Source organism: Anarrhichthys ocellatus, unplaced genomic scaffold (genome assembly GCF_004355925.1).
Source record: "Anarrhichthys ocellatus isolate YVR2014 unplaced genomic scaffold, GSC_Weel_1.0 scaffold8, whole genome shotgun sequence".
NCBI lineage: Eukaryota > Metazoa > Chordata > Actinopteri > Perciformes > Anarhichadidae > Anarrhichthys > Anarrhichthys ocellatus.
This window is the reverse complement of record NW_022280038.1, coordinates 6,370,930-6,386,684: the sequence shown is the minus strand read 5'-3', so window position 1 is coordinate 6,386,684 and position 15,755 is coordinate 6,370,930. Positions and strand designations below refer to the sequence as shown.

The following is a 15,755-nucleotide window of genomic DNA, read 5'->3' as shown; positions in this document are numbered from 1 at the left end:
TTTGGCAGCTTTGAGAAGCTGGGATTAGCAGCGCTTTGTGCATTTCTACCTGAAAAATGACTTCAAAAGATAATTTAATCAAAATAGTCAATCTTATTCATCTTAATCTTATTTACGTCAACTAATCGGCTAATCGACCAGTCATTTATGTTACTTTAACACACACACATTCCCTTGTATCACCAGCAACTCCAGTGCTGACCGTGACTCTTGTAAATCATGCTAAACTCCTGTGTGCCGAGGTTTTAAGATAAGGTCAGTTTCAGGACTAAGTATTCTGACTCTGACATAACCGGACAAGCTCGGCTTCACTTTATGCGCCACGCGTGCAGTGGCTCTCTTAAAATGGACTGTTAGAAACACGCTCAGACAGTTGAACGCTCAAACGCTTCATTTATCAACGTTATAGTTATTGCTCGTGGCAGCACCCGGCTATCTTTTATCTCCTCTCTGTAATAAACACTGACACTGTTTTTTTCCCCCCCTCATTGTTCTCACTTTCTTGTCAACATGCAACTTTAATAATAGTGGTGCTTTTAGTGCCGAAAAGATGGGGGATAAGAAAAGAGCTGTTTTCTCGGAGGATACAAACTAACAATCTGTCAATAATCACTGACTGCTGGTGATTGTTCACATAAGTGTGATCAAGACTTTCCTTGTTTTCATTTGATATTCCCGAGAACAGTCGGATAATGTCATGCCCGATCATTACACAGAAGTGGGCTACCATTTTCAAAGACAACAAAGGCATTTTGATGAGGTCAGTCAGTGAAAATGCCGTTAACCCCGCTGAGTTCCTGTTGAGCTGAAGCCGAGCAGAGGTCAGCCAGTGAACCACGTGGCCATTGGCAGCAGCAGAGGGCCCGATATCCTGGCCCCAATGCAACCTAATGAAATGTGGTAAAGAGGGGGGAGGGGGAGGGAGGGGGCAGTCACCCATGCGGCAGACAAACCTACTCCTGACTTCATTTGTCCCCCAACATTGCCCTCTTGTTCAAGTAATCCCACACAAGTACGCGGCGGAGTTCGGTGCCATGTGTTGTTCGGCGGCATTGAAAGGAGATGAGCCGGCCGGTTACTTCGCAGTAATGTGGGCTTCACTCAGCTGTCATGAGTGATCCTAATAAGGCTCACACAAGGGAGGTGTGGGTGAGGGGGAACCGGGGGTTTTCGCTCCAAATCAGTCGTTTCTCTCCTCGGAAACAAACGTAGTGAGTGAAGAGGGAGATCGTGGCTCGCACAAACACGGATATGTAACTTCCCCGCGTGCAAACAAGTGATCGTTCACGGAAAGTCATTTCAGTTTCTTGTGTAATTTGCTTTCTGCCACAGGGACATTCTGTTTGGGTTGTTTTGTCGAGGGGCTTTCCATGTTTAGACACACTTGGCATTTACATCTTTGTCCCGACAGCTTGGAAATTATTCCTCGGATGAAAGTGAGCAAATACATTGAAATGGCTTTCAGCATTGAAACCTAATCTCAATCTTTGTGCATACCCTTTTATGATATCGCCAAGAAAGTCTATGAATTCACAACAGATATTAAGTGTCCATTAAAAACAATGTGTTGTTAATTATGTGAAACTAGAACCATTATGAATTATTATTTAAAAAGGGTTCCTTGTCTAAAAGCATCCCAATTTTTAACCACTACCTCCCGTTTTCTTCTCCAACCAATGGATGTTCAATCAACACATCAATTCATTGTTTGATAAGTCAGAATCAAGAATTGAAGGATTGTTTGTTAATTAATAAAAGATTGTTTTTGATAATCAATCAATCAATCAGAATCAGGGTCCAGATAAGACCCTACTACTACAAACGACTCCGTTTGTATGCAAGGTGGAACTGATCCAGGCTGTGTTTACTTCCAGACTTTTCAGAGTTAAGTAATGGGGATTTGAAAATGAGTGCGAGTGGTGAAAACCCTTTTAACTTGTCCCTGAGATGAGGAATATGTAACGATAACTCAGTCTGACATTTTTAGTTTCAGTGAGCTATACGCTCTGAAAGCAGACATTTAGCTTTTCTTCTTAAAACATCTTAATTAAACATGAAGCGCTGCTACATTTTGAGTCGGCAAGCATTTCTTGTTGTGTTTTTTAAGGTCCATTCTCATTCGAGTTAAGACGCGTCACCATTCCTTTGAATGTCCTTGAGATGTTCCACATAACGTTCAAGGAACTACTTTATTAGCATTCACAGAAGGTATTGCCGAGGCAGAGATCTGAGGTGACCCAGAAACCAAGGACCCCTCTAACTGGATTACAGAGCTCCTCGGCTTCAACATGGGAGGGTGGCCAGAAGAACACATGCACAGAGTCTACAAGAGGCACGACAAAGATCCAGTTTGAAGAAATTGATGAAGTTGAAATTGAGCTATCAGCCTGTAGTGTTGAGTTTTACAGGGTTTTTTGTAGCTTATTTGTTAGTGACGGTAGATGTATGTACTGTATGTCCATGTGTTGGTACATATCCAATATGCTTGATCTAAATAGTTGAGTTTTAAAGGGTGTTTAATGATTGAGATGTTTACTCCTGCAACCTCCGGGTCGGAAAAGTGAAGCCAAAGTGCCTGAAACATGCATTCTTTCAAAATAGCTAGCAAGGGGCGACTCCTCTGGTTGCAAAATTAAATCTGATTGTATTGAATCTATATGAGAAAATGACTCCTCTCTTGATTTATTACCTCAGTAAACATTGTAAACATAGGTTTATGGTCTCAATCGCTAGTTTCAGGTCTTCTCCAACACAGCGTGATGTATTTTTTTTGTAAATTACGGTCCCAATTAGAGTGAAATTGATCATAAAGCAGGGAATGCTTCAGGGCGGGGCTAAACTGTGATTGACGGGTTGTTATCACGTCGTCGTCCGTGTTTTTGTCTTACAACTTAAAAGCTTTCACAGTGCGTTTTCAGTTCATGAAAGTTCATTGTAACCGTTTTGGTTGCCCAGAAATATCTTATTCATATCTATCTATATCTATCTATATCTATATATATATCTATATATCTATCTATATATCTATATCTATCGATCTCTCTCTCTCTCTAGAGATCTCTCTATATATATATATATATATATATCTAGATGTCGATCTATATATATCTAGATGTCGATCTATATATATCTAGATGTCGATCTATATATATCTAGATGTCGATCTATATATATCTAGATGTCTATCTAGATATATCTATAGATATCTAGATATATCTATAGATATATCTATAGATATATCTATAGATATCTATAGATACAACTACGCTGTGGGCTACTTTTCTCCGGTAGACTCCTAAATTAGTTGTAGGTGAGGAAAATACAGGGGACTTCCTCAGGGGAAACCGATACAAAGATTCATGTTGCAACAGGACAGTGATCCGTATCAAGCAGCCAAATACACCAGCGGATTCCTTCAGAACAACACTGAAAGTCCTTGATATCTGAACCAAAGGTCAGACCTGAGACATGTAAAAGAAAACCTTTGCAGTCTTTGAGATACACCTCATTCAGCTTCACTGAGCGTGAGGAAATCTGTGAGTGGATAACAAAAAAGCCTGGTGCTCTGCAAAGGTAGAAAAATAAAATGGGGTGGTTAAAATGTCTTCATTCTTCAAAAAAAAAAGTATATTTTTACTTCTAGTACTGGCAACAGAAAAAATGCTCGTCCACTGTCACAGCCGCTGAAGTGAGGACACAGTCTGATGCTAATTAAAAAATCATTAAAGGACTTTAAGAACTCCTGGTAGAATTTCTAAACCAACCCCCCCCCCCCCCCCAAGCCAGAGAAAGCAGGGAGGACTCTATGCTGCGCATCATGAAAGACTACTCATTCATTTGCCCTGCCTTGATTTACATCCTGCCACAACCAGCTGCCAGAGCCATTTTGTGCTGGAGTGTTTGGAGAGCTTAGGGGGGGCGGGCTGTTGAAGGCGTTTTAGAAAAGGCCTGTGTTCTTTTAATGTGACAGAAAGCTGAGCTCCAGAACCTCTCCTCAACGACATTTGCAGTTGGATCCAGCCTCGACCCGGCGCTCATGTTTTCAGGCCATAGAGTGAAGGAAGAGACGCGTGGCCAAGTGTCAGCAGGTTCCTGTAAACATATATAACCGCCCCATGCACCCGCCGCTTTATGCCAGAGGCAGCAGGAGAAAAATGGAGGTCTGAACTGTGACTTGTGTGTAGGAGGGGGAAAGATTGTAAGCGGCGGATGGCTATACCGTTGAAAAGAGGAAATGAGGAAGTGAGGGTGAAGGAGAGAGGGAAAATGGGGTGAGCGAGAGAGGTTTCCTAAGCTAATAAAATGCTCCGAGGGACGGAAGATGCCAGCCAGCATTCCTGTGCCATTAGATAAGTTAGCTCACTGCAGCCTCCAGTTTCTCTGCAGTGCTGAAGTGGCAAGCTGAGGTCACCACCGGGGGAGTGAATGGGGGGATGGTGGGGGCAATAAATTCAGAATGTTTTTGTGCACGGTCGTTGCGCCTAATCCTCTGAAGCTGTTTGGTTGGTGATTTAAATTTTGAATTTGCGTGCAAAAGCTGCAAATTACCATTCATCTGCCTCTAGCCTGCCGTCCACTCTGTGCTATGAGTTGTTGTTTTTTTCACATTTACATGAATTGTGTTTACTGCAGGGTTTCACTTGTGTGATTTTGTACAAATATGCATACTTAATATGACATTTTAATGACAAGCTGAGGAAAAGTATTTGGTGTCTTAAGGAGAAACGTACATAGTCGTGCGGTCTCCTGGAACTAATTTTAGATTTTTAAATGCGAGGTTGGGTATCGCACTCAAGCGCAGGTCGGATAGTGTAGCTCACACCGAGCGCCACCAACTTCACACTCGCCAAATGGCAACACAGAAGCATCTAAGTGTGATAGATCGCAGCAATACCGGTGAAGTCGAGGAGCTTCTCTCGCACACTCGGTCGCAGTCTGTCAAACTGAACCATTCACGTTGAATTGGTTTAACCCAGGAGCTTGTTTGTTTGTTTTTTTAGAAGCCGTAGTAGTAGATTCCTATTCTCCCCAAGGTAGTCAATTTCTGGGCTGCAAAGTGAGATAGAGGACTGCAAAAGAATATATATATTTGCCTCCAAATAATTCTCCTTCAGGGAAATCTCCTGGACTGTGAGACGGCTTATTTAAATGGAAAGGGTGTTGAGCGAATATTCCCCGGTAACCCCGGTGTGATCATTCTTAGTGAGACCTTCCACCAGTATCTTAAACAGGTTATAAAGGACCGACTGCAGTCGAGTCTGTTCAAAGTCATTTAGAAGATATCAGTCAGTCTTGCCCCTGCGGCTTTACTGTGTGAAGAAGATTAAAAAGGGATCTTTGACTTGTCTAACTGTCTGGCATGTGACACCCTTTAGCAAAGATCACCGCATTGATGCAGCAGCCACAATGCACTTTTTACTTCCTGTAAAACATTCTTTCTTGTGTTATTTTTCTATTGTCAGTTAACAGAAAATAAATGGCCTCTTTGTTCCCTCGTCTCACAGGCATGCTGGTGGTCAATGTCACTTGGAGAAACAAGACTTATGTGGGCACCCTGTTGGACTGCACACGGCATGACTGGGCCCCCCCCAGGTAAGCAGCATTCCTCTGTTCGGTTCTTATTTCAACCGGAGAAAGCAGAGTGACGTAGCAATATCTAAATATGCATCATCTAATCTGCACATGTTCTGTTAATGGTACATCGCCTGTGTGGTGTTGTTCACACTAAAGCTACACTCACTGGTTTTTCAAGGTATTTGCACTTTTACAAAGAATTTACTGTCACACATGGTAGTTGTAAATGTCAAGGTAGAGGAAAAAGAAAAGTCAGGATTTCCATGAATCATTGATGCAGTCTCTCTATCCAAGCTGCACTTGGTCTCTTAACCTTTTCACATTCTGTGTGATATGAATCTGCTCTAGTACCATCAGCTCAAGGATATACGGCCTAATGCACAAAGTTGCTCGTGTGCAGCTGGACCTTTCAAGTACATGTGAGCCTCTATCTGGAGTGTGGGGAAACGGGATTCATTGGCAATTGGCTGGTATCCCAGGAGGAAGTAGTGGAAATAGAAAGCTACTCTAACAAGCCAGATTGCAGAATCCAATTATTGGACTAATAGCTTTTCCTCAACACTGTATAACATTCTTTATCACCAAGGCTGCAATTTCTTAGATCAGTGTTATGTGGGCAGTTGCTTACGGTGTTTATCATTTCTGGGTATTTCCCTTTGTTATGCAAAATACACATACAATCGTGTGAAATACATTGCCAAGCACTTGCTTTGATTTAGGGCACCTGCACTGAATCTAAATGTAAATATAAATCTATATTTGAAATGCATGGTTAAGTGCAATAGGAAAAAAAATCAAGATTAAAGCCTGACTAATGGAAAACAAGGAGAGGCTGCATCACACTAATGTATAACAGTATATCACAATAATGTTCAGTAAGTGAGGTTTGCACAGTAAGTGAGGTTTGCACAGTAAGTGAGGTTTGCTGGGCTGTATTTGGACCAAGATAGTCTTACAGTTTGCAGTACGACTACATTAGGGACACACCATGAATAATTCAGGAAGCTTTCAGCAGACTGAATATAAACTTGGGCTTGTAATGAGTCTAAATTCTTCTACCACTGCCAGACTATGGATGTATTCACATCCCCTGCTGGGGTTGAAGTTGTTTGGAGAGACTTGTAGAGGAAGCTGTGAGTCATACCAGCCCGGTGTCTCTCGTTGACACAGATTCCTAACCTTCACTGCTGTGCAGAAAGATAATTACATTACTGTTATGGAGAGATAAGGCCAAACTGCTATTCTAAGTATTTCAGTGACGCGTAGTTTTGATTACAAAGCAGCTAGACCGTTCACTGCTGTCTTATCAAATGATGTTTACCTGCCTTTGAGTTGTCATGTGGCTTTGTACAAATTACTTACTCACTTACACTGCACAAAATATCCGATTGGTATGTTATGAGAGGACAGGGACAAAACAATGGCATACATACATATTTTGCTATAATTGCCATTGTTTATTAGGGGTTCTGGATTCAGAAAGACTTAAACCCCAGAGTATTGTCATCATTGGTATTACTATTATGACTTACTTTCTTAATTTCCTGAGAGACGATGTGTAATTGTGGAATGTAATTTGGCATGGCAGTGCAGTAAGTGACAGCGTATGGGAGACTCCCAATCAAAATATAACAAACTTTAGAAAGGTCAAGCAGAGAAGTAGCATCTTGTACAAACGTCTTGAATAGTGATGAACAATAATATCATAGGTTTAAAGGCCTTCAGAGAGCATAACCATTGCCAAAACCTTTTTCCCCCGTTACCATAAGAATCAAATGTTTTGGTTCTGTGTGGGGTACCTAGCAGATAATGAGAGTAGCAGGGGTTTACACAGTACCTGTGAAACACATCTGGACCTTCCAGATACAAGTGTATTTTACAAAAGATCACTTGTCACATCTTGATTACACACAGGAGTAGCTGTTTTTCCATTGTATCATCTAAGAAGCTAAACTAAAGCGCTGAACGAAAATCAACCATCACTAATTCTTCGACGTGATTTTTGCCACTCCTGCAGATTTTGTGAATCCCCAACAAGCGATCTGGAGATGAGGAATGGCCGTGGTCGAGGTAAGCGGATGAGACCAAATAGCAACACCCCTATCAATGAGAACAGCAACTCATCAGACAACAAGGGCACCACCAACAACAAGACGCGCGCTGCCTCTAACAGCAAGGGCCGGAGGGGCAGCCAGACGCCATCAGAGCGCCGCACCCCACCCAACAGCAACACTGAGGACATCAAGGCCAGCCCCTCCTCAGCTGGAAAACGTAAGATTAAACCAGCCTCGGATATGGAACCCAATTCCAGCTCAGAGGACACCAAAGGCAACAAACGTATGCGGACAAACTCCAACAGTGGTGTGGGACCAACAGGTCTCCCTATTCCTTCTATTAAGACGGAGCCACTTCCACCTCCTCTCGATCGCAGCTGCCCCTCTCCAGTTCTTATTGACTGCCCACATCCTAACTGCAACAAGAAGTACAAGCACATCAATGGTCTCAAGTACCACCAAGCCCGTGCCCACAATGATGATGACATAAAGTTGGAAATAGATGGAGACAGTGAATATGGAGAGGACTCAACTCTCCACCCTGAACCAGGGAACTGTAATGGAGCATCTATCTCTCAGAAAGGATGTTTGTCTCCGGCACGTTCAGTTACTCCAAAAGGCAGGAACTTTGATGCTCAAAGTCCTTCCCCATCTCCTGGCAAGTTTGGTTCAAAGCAGAGTAAAAAGAAATTTGCTGAGACAGATCCAGAAATGGGAGGTATCCCGACGGACGGGTGTGAGGATGGGCCATGCCTCACTGATGAGGCCAGTAACGATGGTATAGATGATAAGAGAGTATCAGACAAGTCTAAAAAGGCTGGCACAAAGGCTGATAAAATGGCTCAGAAAAACATGAAGTCACCACGGCCAGTTGGCCCTGGCTCGACAGCATCCCAGCAGATGTACCCTTTTCCTCCAGGAAACCCAAATTCTTCCCCGGGGCTTACCCCAATGATACAAGGGATTCCCAAGAGTCCCCAAATGAAGGGCACACAGCCTAAACCCCCTGCCATTGGAGAGCCTCCCTCAAGTAGCTCCAAAGACAAGAAGAAGAAAGACAAGAAGAAAAAAGATGGTGGGAAGGAGGCTGACAGCCCCAAGCCGCCGGGAAAGGGAGGGAAACTGGAGGAAGGGAAGCTTCCATACCCTGAAACTTCCGATCAAGGAAATAAGGGGGAAGGACTCCTCAATGGTTCCTCAGATCCTCACCAGAGTCGCTTGGCCAGTATCAAGGCTGAGGCTGACAAAATTTACAGTTTTTCTGACAATGCCCCTAGCCCATCCATTGGTGTAGCCAGTCGAATAGATGGCAGTGGTATGCCACAGCCTCTCACGCCACTTCACGCGGCGAACCAGAATGGTGCTGACAACTCCTCAGTCAAAACCAATAGCCCAGCATATTCAGACATTTCAGATGCTGGTGAGGATGGTGAAGGAAAATCTGATGGTGCCAAAGTCAGAACAGAGGACCAAGCTGTCAGGGAAAGTGTCAAAAAAGCGCTCTTTCCAAACCCGACACCCAGCAAAGATTCCCCGTACTATCCCAGCTATGACACTTATTACTCACCCAATTACGTAAACCCCAGTCCTGGTGGGCCCAATCCAGGCACGCTGGGGGCTGAAGGTCCGATTAAGATCAAAAGGGAAGAGGACCAGGACCAAGTTGAGGAAAAAGTCAAAGTTGAGGTTCATGAAGACCGCAAACCTGACATCATTGCTCTTAACCAGCAGCAACAACAGCAACAACAGCAGCAACAGCAACAGCAGCAGCAGCAACAGCAACAGCAGCAGCAGCAACAGCAGCAGCAGCAGCAACAGCAACAACAACAGCAGCAACAGCAACAACAACAACAGCAGCAACAACAACAACAGCAGCAGCATCAACCCTCAGTCATCCAACAGCGATCTAACATGTACATGCAACCTCTTTACTACAACCAGTATGCTTATGTCCCTCCATATGCATACCACCCCGATCAAGCCTACCATAACCACTTGATTAACACCAACCCAGCCTACCGGCAACAGTGTGAAGACCGGCAGCGACAGATGGCTGAACAGCATCGTGCTGAGAAGAAGTCAGACGTTGCTTTAAAAGAACGAGAAGCCTCCATGAAGGAGGAGTGGAAACAAAAGAGCCCAATGCCGCCAAGCCTCTCCAAAGCCCCAAGTCAGTCGGACCTTGGAAAGACATCGCAGCCCCCAAGCAAATCCAGGGACTCGCCCTCTGAGCCCTCCTCCAAATCCCTCGGAAGCATAAAGGGGGACGACCCAAAGTCCCAGCAAGCTGAGGGGCTAAAGATGAAGCTGACTGAAGGGGGCCACCACGGAAAGGAAGACTCCAAGCAAGCGCTGGAGTCCAGGGGTCAGGCAGGGATGGAGCAAGCCATGTGGTACAGACAGGTAAACACCAATCTAGTATAACAGTGTTAGAATATATGCTTGTGAACCTGTTGATGTGAGAATGTTTTAGAATTATTTCAATATGTAGATGCTGATTTGTGCTGACTTGGACCTTCTTTACCGCCTTCAGCAGTACCCCGAGAGCCAGAAGCCCCAAGCAGAAGACGAACACCAGCAACAACAACCTCGATGGAAAGATGAAAGGGACAGAGAGCGGGAACGCGACCGGAAAATAAAGGATGACCGGCCCAGGCCCAAGGACAGTCAAAGTGGGCTAAAGGAGGACGGCAAAGAGGGCAGTGATCCCAGAATCACTTCTGAGGACCATCGGGTCATGAGCAAAGACTCTCGTTCTAATCCCCACATGCAGTTCTCATCACCACTTGCACAGCACCAAGGCTACATGCCCTACATGCATGGTTACCCCTATGGACAAGGCTATGACCCCAACCACCCCGGATACAGGGGCATGCCCTCGGTCATGATGCAGAACTACCCAGGTATGACGTTAGACGAATAATATTTAATACACTCTTAGTAAGGAAGCACATGCAGTATGAATAAATAGTTATCTTTCAACCTTTTTTAATTAGTTTGAGCCGGTGACATTAGCCAGCTAATGTCATCTAGTTTGTAATATTCTTTTGGCTAATGACTTTAATCATTCATTTGGTGCAAGTCATCAGTGGTTTCTTGGTCAAATACATGCCAGACTAATATGAGCATTGATTTACAATGGTGATAAAGCTGTTGACCCTATCTCCATTGAAAGGAATATGAAGGAAAGGCAACATAGTCCACATAGCTTCAAGACTTAAATGTCTCTTACATTTTGCATGCATTGGCTCTAAGGATTTATTATTCTGTATCTTATAACTGTATGTGCTCGTCTCAGCAGGATGTCTTTTGTGATAATTTCAATTTTCTTCATAAAACTCGGATGTAATTTGCAGAAATGTTAGTGTTGTTTTACTTGAAATTGCAGTTGCGTTTGAAAATGGTAAAGCAGCATGAAATAACTGATGATGATGACGATAATTTGGTGGAGCTTAATGGGGCCAAAACACAGCATGGGAGTAATCTGCAAGGAAGTTGGATAGGTCAAGTCAATAAAGGATTGATTTTGTGGTTCTGAACAGGATTAGTAGATATGGAAAATGGCATATACTTGAAAAGGTTTTCTTCCAGAAATAGTGAGGGGGTTGGCAAAATCCTCCTGATATATGTTGCCCAAAGAATATAGTATACGTATACGTGTATCCACCACCAGACCAGGTATGGCAACCATCATGTTGATAGTTTGCACAGAGAAAAATGCTTCTCCACTTTCCGCTTGTTAAATGAAATGAAAACGCCAAATTCTGCAGTTGTTGTGAACTTTTTCATTTCCGAGATCAAAATGATCCCATGTAGATAAAATAAGCTGGTACTAGACTGTTTAACTGTCGGTACCTGGATATTAGGCAGATGTGACATTGAGTCCAGCAGTCAAAATGGACTGGTGACCTGAAATCAATTGTGATAACTATTCAGCTTGATTGATGTGAACATTAATGAATTATAGTCAATTTGTATTCCACATAAACCTAATTTTAAACCCTCAATATTCCTCATCACTCTTAGGTTCGTACCTTCCTGGAGGCTATCCGTTTTCTCCATATGGCACCAAAATAGCCGGAGGTGAAGAAAGCGGAGACAAATCTCGTGCCAGCCCCACTGTCACCAAAACGGCAGCGGACTCCAAAGCGCTGGATATCCTGCATCAGCACGCCAGCCAATACAAGAGCAAATCCCCCACAGTAGGTGACAAGCCACCCCACGAGAGGGAGAGGGAGCAGGACCGAGGAGCCGGGGGAGACAGAGATCGGGAGAGGGAGCGAGAGAGAGACGTGGACCGACCACGCTCCTCGCCCTCGCAGCGCATCATGCCCTCTCACCACCACCTGGGATACCCGCTGCTCTCGGGCCAATATGACCTGTCCTACGCCACAGGTCAGTCAGTCCTCAGCCGTCCCATCGCTTCACTAAATGTTATAAACATGCTTAATAAGGCACTATATATGCAAAGTAGATTAATGCCAGTTAGGTTAATACCAAAAAAAAAAGGCCCACAGTCAGAATATTTACTGTAAGTAGATGCAGACTGTTTTGGCAGATGACCAATCAGCAATCTAAATTCAGAACCTAAATAGGAATTTTCCAACTCGCCATAGGTCTCTCCTCGTCAGCTATTGTTGCCAGCCAACAAGCAGCAACCCCCTCCCTCTACCCACCACCGCGGAGGTGAGAACGGTAAGACCCCTTTAGAAGACGGTGAAACACAAGCCCACTGAGACACAAACTGACAGCGGTGTTTGCAAACGCAGGTGGCAGACTTCGTGCTTCACATGCAACTGTAGTTAGAAATATTAAGGTTAGGAGTGCTGGCACAGATTACTGTTCCTTTGTCGTGGCTTTATTTGATCTGAAGTGAAAAGAACACCCTGCTCTCGTTGCAGACTCGGAGGCAGCAACCTGCAATGAAAACAAATCCTGGCCAAACAAAGCCCTCACTGCTCTGCTGCAATCTAGTATAATATGCAGTGCAGCATTTAGCCCCTCAGCTCATCCATCCTAAGTAGGTCCTCTGAGGACAAGTGGATCATAGTGTTGATAATAGAGATGTGGAATGAGCCCGCCAGGACTCTAAACCGGAGCAGCCTGCACTGACATCTAGTGGCAGCTCTTTGAAATGACAACTGAGTCATTTGATTAATAAATATGTGGTGGTGATTCACCTTTATAGAGCAATACAGATAAATTACTTCCTCCAAAATAATCAGAAAGTTGAATCGACCTGGACATTATAACCTTCATGAAAGTGCAGTTTATTGCAGGACAATTGTTAGAATACAGTCTTAGCGAGGCGTACCCAATAGCTGCAGGTCTAGAAACGTACAATTATCAACGCCCAGCAGTGGAAGGAGTATTCAAATGCTTTACTTAGAAATACCACAGAAATATACTGCATTTCAAGTAAAAGTACAGTAGTATTATCAGGAAAATTTCCTTTAAAATCACAAGTAAAAGTACTCCAACATTCCCTTCCAGAGCGCTCCAGTATCATATATATATTATATTATTAATGTGTAAACAGTGTTTTAATGTTGTGGTTGGTCAGAGATGTTTTGTTAGTAAAATCTTAATCTATAAAGTAACTATTAAACATAGTTCCTAAATACAGGTGATGGAGATAAAAGTACATATTCCATCTGAAGTAGAAGTATTAAGTTCAAAGTACAAATACTGCGCTGCCTGCCTTTGTGTACATCCACGTATATAAAGCTTTTATTAAACATCACACCGTTGTTTCTGTTTTTAATGTAACTGATGAGGTGATCCGGTAGTAAAGACGTCTCCTTTGTGTTCCACAGGGAAACCTGACCGTCACACCTCAACCCTGCAAAGATTCATGTGACTGGCTCACATGAGATGGAGATCTCCCGGGAGTTACCTTTTAGACATCAGTTGAATGGTGTTTCTATACTTTTAGTTCTTCTGCCCCGAGGCTAGGCAGACTGTCTCTTTTTTTTTTTTTTTTTGTCCTACCCTCGTAAATGAGCCCAAATTTCCCCAAACCTTGGACTGAAACAGGACTGATAGTAACCCAGGTTCAAAGCCATCACTCTGCTGCACCACGCAGAGGAAACACCAACCCGCTGATTATCTAGTCTTTGCACTGTCAACAAATACAATGCAAAAAGAGACTATTGGACTGCCAGAACAGCTTTTTGTTGTTGTTTTTATTTCTTTCTTTCTCTGACTGCATTGTTTTTTTTTTGTCAAACGCAGAAGGAAATTGGCAGCGGACTATGATGAGTTGGGTGGCTGACGGGAAAGGGGAGTCAAACTAAATAAAAGACTGAAAAGAAAAAGAGAATCATATTGAAATGATTTCAACTCTGTCTTTGGCTTATTGTATGCCGTGAAACAACAGTATATACTTGACACATGTTTGGCTATATTTCGGGGGGGAGGGGGAATATGGCGACAGCTGCTTTCTTCAGAGACTGGAGAGCCTGAGACTGAAGTTTTTCATTTTCCATCATCATTGTCAGTCCCCATCCTCTTTGAACCCTCAGTTCTTGTTTCAGGGATGATGTCGTCATGTTTTTTTTTTGCAAAGGGGACCGCACACACCTCAATGGAGAATAAACACTATTCATGTTTTCTTTTCTTGGTAATGCTCCACCTCTACTCCATATCATTGTGCTCATCCTTGAATGTGTCTGATGCTGGTATGAGTCCTGTTTTCCCCTCACAATGAACGGGTCACATCCGTCGTTACACTCAAACGGTGAAGCCACATCAGCAAGCGATGAATTCACGTGTTGTTTTTCTCTCTGAATGATTGTGCTTCATTCAGCTCGTCTCTTTCAGTTGTTTTCTGTAAACAGTGTGAAACTTCATTCAACTCATGTATTTCTCTGCTGTAATATAGACTTTTAGCCTACTTTTCTGTGCATAAATGTTTATATTTATCCCGGCACGCAACTGCTTCAGAACTGCCACTGTTAAATAGCTTTCGGCCTTCGCAGCGTTTCACAATATGTGCTCAGATCGTTGTTTCCTGGACGTCTGGCTGTGCTTCTTCTTTGCTTGTCTTGCTGCACTTTTTGATTTTTCATTCTTTTGGCTTCTACAACGCATCACAAGCTTGCTCCGCACCTCACAATCATCCCAACACGCTGTCCACATCTTTTTCAGTGATTCAAACAAAAACAAACAAAAAAAAGTCAAAAGGGCGAAGATTTCTCTTGGTGCTTCACTTGCTCATGTGGCTTCACCATAAACACATATTCACCTCGGACGGTTAGCATGGGTTTCTTACAAGCGGCTAGCTTGAGGATCAGCTGGGCTAATGACACCTCAGACGATCAGCTTTCTTTGTTCAGTTGCTGTCTGTGCCGTTACATCAACACACTGGCACACGAAAGCATGAAATGACCTCAATGTTGAATGAAAGTGAAATGTCACACGAAACCAATGCGACGCAGACTATGAACTTAAAAGGACAAGTGTGTAGGATTCAGTGGCATCTATCGCAACCAACTGAATACCCCCGCCCTCTCCAAGCGCGTGGAAGAACCTACGGTGGCCTTCAGGTGCATTCGCGCCACCAAATTCAAGCTTCCACAGCGTAAAAAAAAAAACCCAGGAAAGGCCCTTTTCTAGAGCCTGTGTTTGGTTTGTCCGTTCTGGGCTACTGTACAAACATGGCTCCCTATGAAGACATGAAGGGCTCGTTCTAAGCTAACAAAAACACAATGGCTCTTAGTTTAGCATACTAATGAGTATTATTGCTGCTAAGATCCCCCTCAATCATATGCACTGGTCCTTTTTAAGCAAGTGAAAGGTGACCCTGATCCCGCACACATGGCAGAAGAAAGGAGGTTCAGAGTTCAGCTGAGAAGAAGCTCGAGGCTTTCCTTTTGGATCTCGAACTGGCGGCGCCACTCTGTAAATTCACTTTAAATCGACAGAAAGAAAAAAAAAAGCCCCGGTCGACCAGAGGACCCTCTTGGCTTTGAATTACAGTCCTCTTGTATCTCAGGGGTTGTAAGTGAAATTCTATCCAGATGCCATTTGCATTGATTTGAGAGGGCTTCTGTTTATGGATGTGAAGGATGTGCTGCTGTGGTGGTTTTCATTCATGACAGATTGGCTCAGCACAGGGACTCGCTA

General features: G+C 43.6%; 1 protein-coding gene across 1 annotated transcript in view; it reads left to right on the top strand.

The window, feature by feature from the left end:
- znf609b (zinc finger protein 609b) overlaps nt 1-15,445 on the top strand; it is a 69,270-nt gene extending 53,825 nt beyond the window's left edge. Inside the window, exons 4-10 of the mRNA XM_031848840.1 lie at nt 5,505-5,592; nt 7,592-9,344; nt 9,486-10,031; nt 10,165-10,531; nt 11,655-12,023; nt 12,245-12,323; nt 13,445-15,445. Of these exons, the coding sequence (XP_031704700.1) occupies nt 5,505-5,592; nt 7,592-9,344; nt 9,486-10,031; nt 10,165-10,531; nt 11,655-12,023; nt 12,245-12,318 (3,197 nt within the window). The 3' untranslated portion in view covers nt 12,319-12,323; nt 13,445-15,445. The remainder of the gene's footprint in view (nt 1-5,504; nt 5,593-7,591; nt 9,345-9,485; nt 10,032-10,164; nt 10,532-11,654; nt 12,024-12,244; nt 12,324-13,444) is intronic.
- Nucleotides 15,446-15,755: the final 310 nt, after the last annotated feature.